Below are 10,663 nucleotides of genomic sequence, written 5' to 3' on the forward strand. Positions count from 1 at the left end.
GAAATGTTTTTATTAAGCAAAAATATTCAACATTATTGAAATAGACCGTCGGGTCAGTTAGCTGTACAAACGATGTCGTTGGCTTTCTTTTTTCTTCGTTTTAATTTTGTTTTTTTGTGATTTCATCACGGCATAGTGAAAAGGCACTGGTCATGATCGTTAGATAGGATCGATTGTGTAGGCATTGATTATATTGGATGAAGAAAAAAAGTCTTTGATTAACAACTTCTTCATCACAGCACGGCACGCAACTTCAGACGCACGTTTGAATGCAAGCGTTGTTATTATTGTTGTTAAGTGATTACTTGATTTTATTTCAATTTTTCTTCTCGTTTCACCGGTGGCGCAGGCAGTGCTTTGGCTTCTAATCCCACAACTGGCGTTTCTATTTTCCCACTGTATAATTAATTCGAGGCTAATCATTGATTATTTGAATATTTGCTTGTGATATATACATATATATATATATATATGTATCTGTATATAAATATGCATGTGCTGATTTGATGATGAATGCGGTTGCTGTCGCCGGATTGATTTCACTGTCGAATATTGCGTGCGTGGTGTTTTTCCATCACACCCGACATTGTCTACTCCAATTGAATTACTTTACTGTTACAGAGAAAATTTTATTATTTTTTTTCAAACGTAATTTCGTAAAAATGTTTTATAAATATGCATGAAAATGATACTTTCAGACAATATTCTCTTAATTAATTTCAAACATTTGCCTTTGGTTACGGTAAACACGCACACACCACACTGTGTATATATATATATATATATATAACTAGTGAGATGAGATGAGATGTATAAATTTATATGTAGCTTTTCAGATCTTTCGATAACAATATAATATTATTTTCATTTTGTGAATTTCAGTTTTCTTTATTTTTTTTGAAGTTTTCCAACGTTATTAATTACAATAATGAAAAGTGATCATTTTTCTAAGGTCAAGGACTGACAAATGCGGACAAGTAAATAATTATTATTAATACATGACAGTTGTCTAGAGGTGTACTGTTGAAAATGAAAATTGAATTACTGTCATTTTGTTTTGTGGTGCATGCAGTTGGGTGTGGATTGGCAATTTGCTTTGATTGTTTCCAACAGTATGTATATATATATATATATATATATATATATATTTTATGCAGAATTTGTTGATCGCTTGATATTTTGATTGGTTTTATTTGATAATTGGTCGCGTTTCTTCGTTTCCGTGTTTGTTCTTCTGTCAGCAGCAGCAGTATCTGTCTGAGTTGGTCGAGTTTGATTGCAATATTTACACATTCGCTTGGCTAGCAGCAGTTTTGCTGTAGTTAGAATTGTTGTCGGCTGAGCTTGATCTGTCCGGGTTGGGGCGTGCTTTTGTTGTTTTGGTCAGTTGTTCATGTTTGCTGAATCGATCGTTCGTCAACGCACATCGCACACAATTCGCATCTTATTTCTTCTTGGTCGAGATTCAGCTTAACGAATCCCCGCGTCCGCCCTTCCGTCTGTCTGTCTGTCTGTCTGTCTGTCTGTCTGTCTGTCTGTATGCTTTTCTGCTAATTTTCAAGCGCATGTTGGATAACCATCGTTGTCGAGAGTGCAAGCCGGTCTGTTGAAAACTGACCACGCCCAATCCGGTTTGCCTTGACGAGTTCTGTCTATAATACCTAAGTTCAAGCATCAGTGGAACGATCGTCATCAGCTTGATTTTCATTGGCTTGTGATTTCAGCGTCCTCTGTCTGCTGGCATTCGCTGTGTTCTCTGATCTTTCCAATTTTATTATTTATTTTTATTATTATGCTTTCAAATCGTATAAATAAGCTCAACGTAGATGTAGACTTAGTCGCCATCATCATCATCATCATCGTTGTTGTTGTTGTTGTTGTTAGATAATTATTTATTTGCGTTTCTTTCTGCTTTCTGTTGATGAAAATGACAGTGAACAACATTCAGTTCCACTTTTACACTAGCGCGCAACCAGTTCAGAAGCTGACAAGCAGTACGCGATTATTATATATGCGAATGAATGTCTTTTTTCCAAACGTTACCCAATTGTTGTTGTTCTTCAATTCAGGTTGGTCTTGTTGTACAACACAAATTGGCAACACCAGTGCTGCTGTACATACATCTACATCTACATCTACATCTATATATAAATTAATTTTTGTCACGCATAACAAGTACGGATAAGTTAGTTGGAAGAAAAGCATGCAAGCAAACGACGAAAGTAACGCTTCGTCCAGAATTCGAGCCGAACAAGTGCCTCTGGTAGATAAGACTAGCAAGAAAGATGCAGTGGTCCAGTACAAGCGTGAGAAACATCAGCTCGATGATCTCAAACAAGAAATGGAAACTGACATGCATCAGATTCCCATCAACGAACTCTACTCTCGTCTGGAAACAAATCCAAATACAGTTATTATTAATTTATTCGTAATTTGCCGTGAGAAATTTTGTTCAATTTTTTCCAGGGTCTGTCGAGTGAGGAGGCGAAACGAAGGTTAATACGCGACGGTCCGAATGCGTTGTCGCCGCCGCCGCAAACTCCGGAATGGATTAAATTTGCGAAAAATCTGTTCGGTGGCTTTGCCATTTTGCTTTGGATCGGCGCTTTGCTTTGCTTTCTTGCTTACGGCGTCGACTACGCCATGTCTGAAAATGCAATCAAGGACAACGTAAGTTTTTAAAAAGGGAAATTTTTATCATTAATAATAATAATCAAATAATGATGAAACGCATATTATGGATAATTATTGTTATTATTATTATTATTACGAACGGTGAACGCGAGCAAGTGTTTGAGAAGAAAAATGAAAAACAGATCAGCTAACTACTACTTACTTGGTTTGGAAAATTCTTTTCATCGATTGAAGAAAGAGTGGAGATTATTCATAGCTGCATGGAACTTGGGGATAGATGATTCGGCTCAGTGGATCACAGTGGCGCAATTAAGCTTCATTATTGTCGAAGAAGTGAATTTTTGATCGTCTCAAAAACTGGCTGCTTTTGGCAGAAATTGATCCTCCTTCTTCGACTTGGAGAATGTTCTCCAATGTGCGCACTTTGATTATGACACTCGAATTTTATCACTTGTGATGAAAATCAACATTTTGCCAGGTATTTTGATGCAGCATTGTTTCGACAACAGAAATCGCTGATTTGAAGACGAATCATGTTATACGGAAAAATACAATCGTCAAATATTGAATAATTTACTACAATTTATATCAATTTATTTTCACTTGTGCAATGCATATTTGAAATTATTTTCTTCCTTTCTTTCTTTCAGCTTTACCTCGGAGTGGTTTTGGCGGCGGTGGTCATTATCACCGGTTGTTTCCAGTATTATCAGGAGGCGAAAAGTGAAAAAATCATGGAATCATTCAAGCACATGGTGCCCAGTGTAAGTGGCTTTTTCTTTCAAAAACAATTCATTATTATTCTTATTCTTAACATGCTGCATGTTTATAAGAGAGAGGTAGATGGAAGTGGAGAAAAGTTTCCTGATATTTAATTGTAATAGTTGTAATTGATTTAATGCAATAAATTGAATAACGACGGTCAAACTTTATGACGCAACAAGTACACTTGAATGGATTTGGATGGCAGAGTTGTGTCAAGTTGAACATTTTGCTGCTCATCATGAGAAAAGGGTTGTTATTGATCAATTGTTTATAACAATGTGGGTCAGTTTTGAAGCTTCACAATTCAGTATTGTACTGGTCTATGCATGTATGTCATTGTTGTGCACATGCTGCACAGCTTGTGGAATAATGTAAATTTCAAATATGGCTGCTAGCTGGTTGGTTATTGGTTTGTAATTAGGCTCAACAAAGGCCAAGTTGTCGAATGAGTGTAGTTGTGTGAAATTTTTGTTTCGATTTGGAAAATTTCCTGCTTGTTGTGTGTGATTGATCAATTTATTCAACTCTCTTCTCCTCCATTCATTGAAAAATCAGAAAACGCTTCAAAAGCACATCCACTGCTCACTCATTGTTATTCTTTGTAGCTTTAAAACCGAGGATGCTTCTCATTTTCTTTTATTATGTTATTTTATTTTTATGAATTCATGAATTTGAAATTCAATCTGACACGATTGCGCACTTTATTGTTTTTGTTCCATTGTACATATACATGTGTGTGTGTGTGTAATTCAGTTTGCTAAAGTATGGCGAGACGGAAAATTGCACGAAGTACCAACGGAGGAGATCGTTGTTGGCGACATTGTTGAAGTGAAAGGAGGTGATCGTATACCTGCCGACATTCGTCTCATCGTTTCTCATGGTCTGAAGGTGAGATTCATGTTTTTCAATAATTTTCATCTGTGGATATTTATTTATTTATCTTTTTTCTTCAGGTTGACAATTCGTCATTGACTGGCGAATCAGATCCTCAATCTCGCGTTGCGGAATGTACTAACAAAAATCCGCTTGAAACGGCCAATATTGCATTTTTCTCTACCAACGCGATGGAAGGTTTCATTTTTGGCTTTTTAATTATCTTCTGATCTGCAGTTGGTTGCAATGTTGATATATATATTTATTTATATATTTAATCTGTTTTCAGGTACTGGAAAAGGTGTAGTGATTTACACAGGCGATAAGACGGTTATGGGACGAATTGCGCATCTAGCATCCGGTTTGGAAAGTGGTGAAACTCCAATTGCGAAAGAGTTGGCTCATTTTATCCATTTGATCACTGGTGTGGCCGTGTTTTTGGGCATCAGCTTTTTCATCATCTCACTGGCGATGGGCTATCATTGGTTGGATGCTTGCGTTTTTCTGATCGGCATCATTGTCGCCAACGTACCCGAAGGTCTACTGGCTACCGTGACGGTGAGTGTTGTTGTCTGCCCGTTGCTTGTTTCGGTCTTGTTCACGTTCTTTTTTCCACTTCAAAGGTATGCTTGACACTGACCGCAAAACGAATGGCGAGAAAAAATTGTCTAGTGAAACATCTGGAAGCTGTAGAAACGTTGGGCTCCACAAGTACAATTTGTTCGGACAAGACCGGCACGTTGACTCAGAATCGGATGACCGTCAGCCACGCCTGGTTCGATTTGAACACCATGCTGGCCGACACATCCGAACACCAGACCCAGGCTAAATACGATCTCAGCCAGCCGACGTTCAGGGCGTTGTTGCGCGTTGCTGGCATCTGCAACCGGGCCGAATTCAAAGCCAACCAAGACCTGGTTCCGGTGTTGAAGCGCGAATGCACCGGCGACGCCAGCGATATTGCACTGATGAAATTTGTCGAACTTGCCGAGGGTGATGTTAACGAGCTGCGGGACCGTAACAGGAAAGTTTGCGAAATACCGTTCAATTCGACCAACAAATTTGCCGTACGTCCAACGTTTGCGTTATTTCTCATTTTTTGCTTTCTCTATGGGGAGTGTTTTTTGTTTTCGTTCTGTTCATTCACAGGTATCCATTCATGAATCGGATACACCGGACGATCGTTCTTACAAATTGGCGATGAAAGGTGCCCCGGAACGAATCATTGACCGATGCACGACTATTATGATTAATGGCAAAGAGCAGCCGTTGACCAGAGATCACCGAGAAGCGTTTGACCGCGCCTATTTGGAGCTTGGTTGCCTCGGCGAACGAGTTCTCGGTAATGAACGAACAGCCCATATCCCTCTCCCGTACCACATTCGAATCATAAATTCTGCTATTCGCTATTCTGTTGATAAGAAACAACAACTAGAAATTTTAGTCCATCCAGTGGCACACGTTTTGTATAATTTTTTTTCTTACTGCCCATTTAGGATTTTGTGATTATACACTACCATTGGAGAAATATCCACCGGGATTTGCGTTCGACACAACAGAAGTGAATTTTCCGTTGAGTGGTTTGCGATTTTTGGGTTTGATGTCGATGATCGATCCACCTCGAGCTGCTGTACCGGATGCAGTGGCGAAATGTCGATCTGCCGGCATTAAGGTGTGTGTGTGTGTGTGTGTGTGTGGTTGGAAAATGCAAATGATTACCAACATCTGATTTGTAGGTGATTATGGTGACGGGCGATCATCCGATCACTGCCAAGGCCGTAGCGAAGAGTGTGGGCATTATAAGTCCTGAAAATGAGACGCCAGAAGATGTGGCGATGCGTTTGAACATTCCCGTTGAAGAAGTAGACGGAACCCAGTGCAAAGCGTGCGTTGTGCACGGTTCACAGCTGCGCGAGATGACCAAAAACGAGCTTGACTTCATTGTCGGCCATTACAAGGAGATCGTCTTTGCCCGTACCTCACCACAGCAGAAGCTGCTCATCGTCGAAAGCTGCCAACGAAACGGCGCCATTGTGGCCGTCACTGGCGACGGTGTCAACGACTCACCGGCCTTGAAACAAGCGGATATCGGCATTGCGATGGGTATTGCCGGCAGTGATGTTAGCAAGCAGGCTGCCGACATGATTCTTCTTGACGACAACTTTGCCTCTATTGTTACTGGTGTCGAAGAGGGTGACTATCAGGGGAATTTATACACACCCCTCTCTGTTGTTGTTGTTGTTGTAGTTTGTTTGTCTCTGCTACATTCTACACAAATCCCATTATGCCATTTATTGTACAGTTGAATTTATTTTATTCATTTTTTAGGACGGCTTATTTTTGATAATTTGAAAAAGTCAATTGCTTACACGTTGACTAGCAACATTCCTGAGATCAGCCCGTTCCTCATGTTTATTTTGTTGAACATTCCTTTACCGCTCGGAACGGTGACCATATTGTGCATTGACCTGGGCACAGATTTGGTAAGTTCAATTTTTGTTCTCTTTGTAAATTTAAAATCTCTAAACATCAAATGTGTGGTTTTATTTTTGTGCTTTCTTATTAACAAAAAAATTTCCAGTGGCCAGCCATTTCTTTGGCTTACGAAGAATCTGAAGGAGATATAATGAAACGGCCGCCGAGAAATCCACAAAAAGATAAACTGGTCAACGAACGTTTGATTTCTTTCTCTTACGGTATGATCGGTATGATGCAAGCCAGCGCAGGCTTTTTCACTTATTTTGTCATCATGGGCGACAATGGATTCTTGCCACTGCGTTTGTTTGGTCTACGCGATCAGTGGGATTCCAGGGCAGTGAACGATCTTGAAGATAGTTACGGTCAGCAGTGGGTAAGCAAGTGGTTTGTTTTCGAAAACAAAATGGCGGCAACATTTTCACGACCCACGCTTGCTTGTTTTCTTTAGACTTATTCAAGCCGAAAAGTGCTCGAGTATACATGCCACACGGCATTTTTTGTATCGATCGTCGTTGTCCAATGGGCAGATTTGATCATTTCCAAAACTAGAAGAAATTCTTTGATTCAACAAGGCATGAAGTAAGCATTTTTTGTTTCATTTTTAAATTTATCATTTACTTGTGTTGGATGATGGATATTTGTGATTGATGACTTTCATTTTCAGCAACTGGACTTTGAATTTTGGCATTCTTTTTGAAACAGTATTAGCCGCATTTTTGGCTTATTGTCCTGGTCTCGACAAAGGTCTTCGCATGTACAGTCTCAAGTAAGTGCTGTTGAAAGCTAAATTGATCATCTGCATTGTTGTTTGTTTCATTCATTGTTTCGCATTTTTAATTCTTATTTTTGGAAATTGTAATGATTATAATTATAACTAATTATAACTAGGTGGTAGGATAATCAAAATGAAATCAGCTTGGAATTTTCACCTTTTAACATTTGCCAACAATGCGTACACAATGAATACATTCAGTCGTGCAATTTGTGTTTTTTTAAAAAAAAAGAAATTCTGTTTCATTTTAGACTTTGGTGGTGGTTTCCGGCGTTGCCTTTTTCCGTGCTGATCTTCATATTTGACGAATCTCGACGAGCGATTCTGCGCCGCAGCAAGCGTGGTTCATTCGTAGAACGCGAAACTTATTATTAGAAAAATAACATTCGCACTTTCAAATGTAATAAGTTGAAATTTTCATTTCATTTTTTTATGCCAACCTGATCAGCACTGACTGTGAAAGCGCGCTTGCACGACGACAATCTCACGCGCGATGATTGATTCTCAATGTTTCCCCCTCCCCCTCTCTTTTTTCCTTCACCACAAATTCGACGAAAATTTGTTCTTAAATTTTAGCAAAATCATGGGCGGCGGCAGTTCATTTTATTTTATTTTATTTTATTTTTTTTACATTTAATTCACGACAATGTACAATTTATACAACAGCACTGTGGTGGTGGATGAAATGAATTGTTTTTATCCGTTAACGGTTGAGGCATTTTGTTATACATTTCTCATTTTACGATTTGCCGTTGTTGAATGAAGTTAGTGTTTTTAATTTTCCATTGTCGCTCAGTTGTGAAATGATTTTTATCCAATATAGAAAATAGAAATAAAATCACAAATGAACACAAGTAAACAGTGCAAAATTCAATCCCCAACATTACGAAAACCTCTTTGCCGATCGATGTTTGTGATGTATTTGGGATTATCATTATCCAAGCTGCAAAGCATCGATGCATGCTCAATCAATCAATATGTTTATAATTGGCAGTTTAGTTTAGTAAACTGTTTTGAACGTAATTCTTTAACATGGATGACACTTCATTGGTAAATTCAGCAAAATACAGAATATTGTTTTTAAGAGAAAATTATTATTTTTTATTATTATATTACTTGAATTTAAAGGCAGCTAAAAGTGAACTTGAAAAGTTAAAGGAAATTGAACTTGATCGTCACGTGATTGGTACGATAGATAAGGTAATTAAAATTTTGAAGGAAAGTTACTGTAAGTTGTTCTTGCATGTCAAATTAATAGAGCACACATTGGAAAGCATATCGTTACAAAATAAAAAATTAAATGATTTGAATTAAAAGATGAAAATGTGTATACAAATATACATGGTAAAAATAAAATATAATGCACGGTTTTAATGACTGAAAATAGAATGACCAATCGAAAGAGAATCTTCAGAAATTCCCTGAAACCGGCTCCATTATGCAAATAACGATCATCATAAAGATGCCTTATCATCAGCAACGGTGCGCTTGTTTGTTCGACATACGTGGCAGGTCAAGTAGCATCGTAAAATGTTCTCTAATTTATTATGTATGGCGTCAAATAGTCACTACAGACCGTTTATAATTGTTGAAAAGTAATTCGTTTTTCTATTTCATTTTTGTTACTCATCTTCGAAATTTTCGTATGCCTATTTTGTAAATGTTACTTTTTAATTAAAAAGCAATTAATTATAATAATAATAATTATTATTATATTTCACAATTCATTTTTCAATTCATTGTAACCTTCACTATGTGATAAAGTGCGAACATTTTCTATTTAATATTTAACATTATTGCAGATGTGAACAGTGGAAAAAAGTGTGTGTAGTACATACGTAGGTGTGTTTTGTCTAAGTGAATTTTGTTTTGTTATGGCGTTTTTTGTCAGATAGTTTATATTTTGACTGAATTTTGAATTTCAAGGTCATTTTTGAATTTTCAAATAGTCCTTTCCTTATTGGTAGAATTCAACAGTACATTTATTCTGTTCGTATTGTAAAATGGCTTAGGTTAGAGTTTATCTTCAGCCAAAAGCTCTAACGCACTAAAAACCGGTTTCTAACGCTGCATTATGCAAATAATTATCGCTATAACGCGCCTTATCATCAGTAAGGGTGCGTTTGTTTGTTTAATTTACGTGGCAATTAGTAGCATTGTTGAACGTTCTCTGAGTTCATTACGGGCATTAAGTAGCTACGGAGGGCCGTTTCAGATTTACAGACAAGTATTCCACTTTTCTGCTTGTGCTTGCGCTTTCCATGAAAAAATCGTGAGAGTGCATTAGTGCACGATGTAAAGATTGAGTGGGTAAAATCCATAAATTTTTAATAATTTTCTTCTGTATTTTGTCCGTGCATATAAGATAAAATTGTTGCTGGTTCCACACTGACTAAAGTGACAACCGTGATGCACAGTTTTTAGTACTTCAATCCAGCATGTGCATTATATTAAATTATCAATTCATGATGCTTGTGTTTTAGGGAAATGTTATGTTTTGCCATTCTTCTGTTTTTTGCATTCATTTTTCTTCTTTTAAAAGTGGTTGATCAAAGTCTGATTGAAATGTTCACTAAACAATCAGTTCCTTTAAATTAATGAATGAATTTTGCTGAATATTGCGACATATTATTATCGTGCCAGTGCAGTCCCATTTACGTAAGACACTATTTTATACTTCTTTAATTTACGCCATAATATTATTTGTGATAGATAGTGGCTTTGATCTGTAACGTATTCAGGATTCTGTCTTTGTTCAGCAATTATAATCTTTGTTGTTAGCTCATTACATTATTATACGTTTTTAAAGCATACATGCATTTCTAGGTCAGAAGAGTAACTTTATGCTAATGTGATGGTAAACACTGCCGTTGGCATTCTGCTACGTGCACTTTGTGCTATTCCAATACGGTAGCAATGTTCCTTATATAAATTTCTGTTTATTGAAGGAACTCCATTATAGTATAAATGTCGCTGCTGAAGGCGGTCTATTTACTTACTGCATTGCGTTATTTGGTCATTTCGATGCTTCACTGCACATTACGTTGCGATTGCGAGACTAAAAATATGAGAACCATGAACATCAGTTACAAATGTATGACTCTACGCTTGCTTTACCTATCCTGACCGTCTGCTGACAGG

At 37.4% G+C, this 10,663-nt stretch overlaps 4 protein-coding genes across 4 annotated transcripts; all 4 read left to right on the top strand.

The window, feature by feature from the left end:
• Positions 1-239: 239 nt before the first annotated feature.
• On the top strand, positions 240-301 carry Tsp_02675 (sodium/potassium-transporting ATPase subunit alpha; the record flags this gene model as incomplete). Its single annotated transcript, XM_003378954.1, has 1 exon — positions 240-301. A coding segment is annotated over one exon (62 nt), but the record flags the coding sequence as incomplete, so codon positions are not given.
• A 1,902-nt stretch (positions 302-2,203) lies between these two features.
• On the top strand, positions 2,204-2,682 carry Tsp_02676 (sodium/potassium-transporting ATPase subunit alpha-1). Its single transcript, XM_003378955.1, has 2 exons — positions 2,204-2,410; positions 2,467-2,682. The coding sequence occupies exons 1-2, from the start codon at positions 2,204-2,206 to the stop codon at positions 2,680-2,682; spliced, it is 423 nt and encodes a 140-aa protein (XP_003379003.1).
• A 123-nt stretch (positions 2,683-2,805) lies between these two features.
• Positions 2,806-7,897, top strand: Tsp_02677 (sodium/potassium-transporting ATPase subunit alpha-3). Its single transcript, XM_003378956.1, has 14 exons — positions 2,806-2,967; positions 3,285-3,398; positions 4,153-4,287; positions 4,353-4,470; positions 4,562-4,830; positions 4,896-5,339; positions 5,422-5,733; positions 5,798-5,944; positions 6,009-6,573; positions 6,601-6,755; positions 6,854-7,123; positions 7,199-7,329; positions 7,415-7,516; positions 7,774-7,897. The coding sequence occupies exons 1-14, from the start codon at positions 2,806-2,808 to the stop codon at positions 7,895-7,897; spliced, it is 3,048 nt and encodes a 1,015-aa protein (XP_003379004.1).
• Positions 7,898-8,366: 469 nt separating this feature from the next.
• Tsp_02678 (conserved hypothetical protein) lies at positions 8,367-9,364 on the top strand. Its single transcript, XM_003378957.1, has 4 exons — positions 8,367-8,501; positions 8,651-8,722; positions 8,937-9,034; positions 9,325-9,364. The coding sequence occupies exons 1-4, from the start codon at positions 8,367-8,369 to the stop codon at positions 9,362-9,364; spliced, it is 345 nt and encodes a 114-aa protein (XP_003379005.1).
• Positions 9,365-10,663: the final 1,299 nt, after the last annotated feature.

Source organism: Trichinella spiralis (genome assembly GCF_000181795.1).
Source record: "Trichinella spiralis strain ISS 195 chromosome Unknown Scfld2, whole genome shotgun sequence".
Lineage (NCBI taxonomy): Eukaryota > Metazoa > Nematoda > Enoplea > Trichinellida > Trichinellidae > Trichinella > Trichinella spiralis.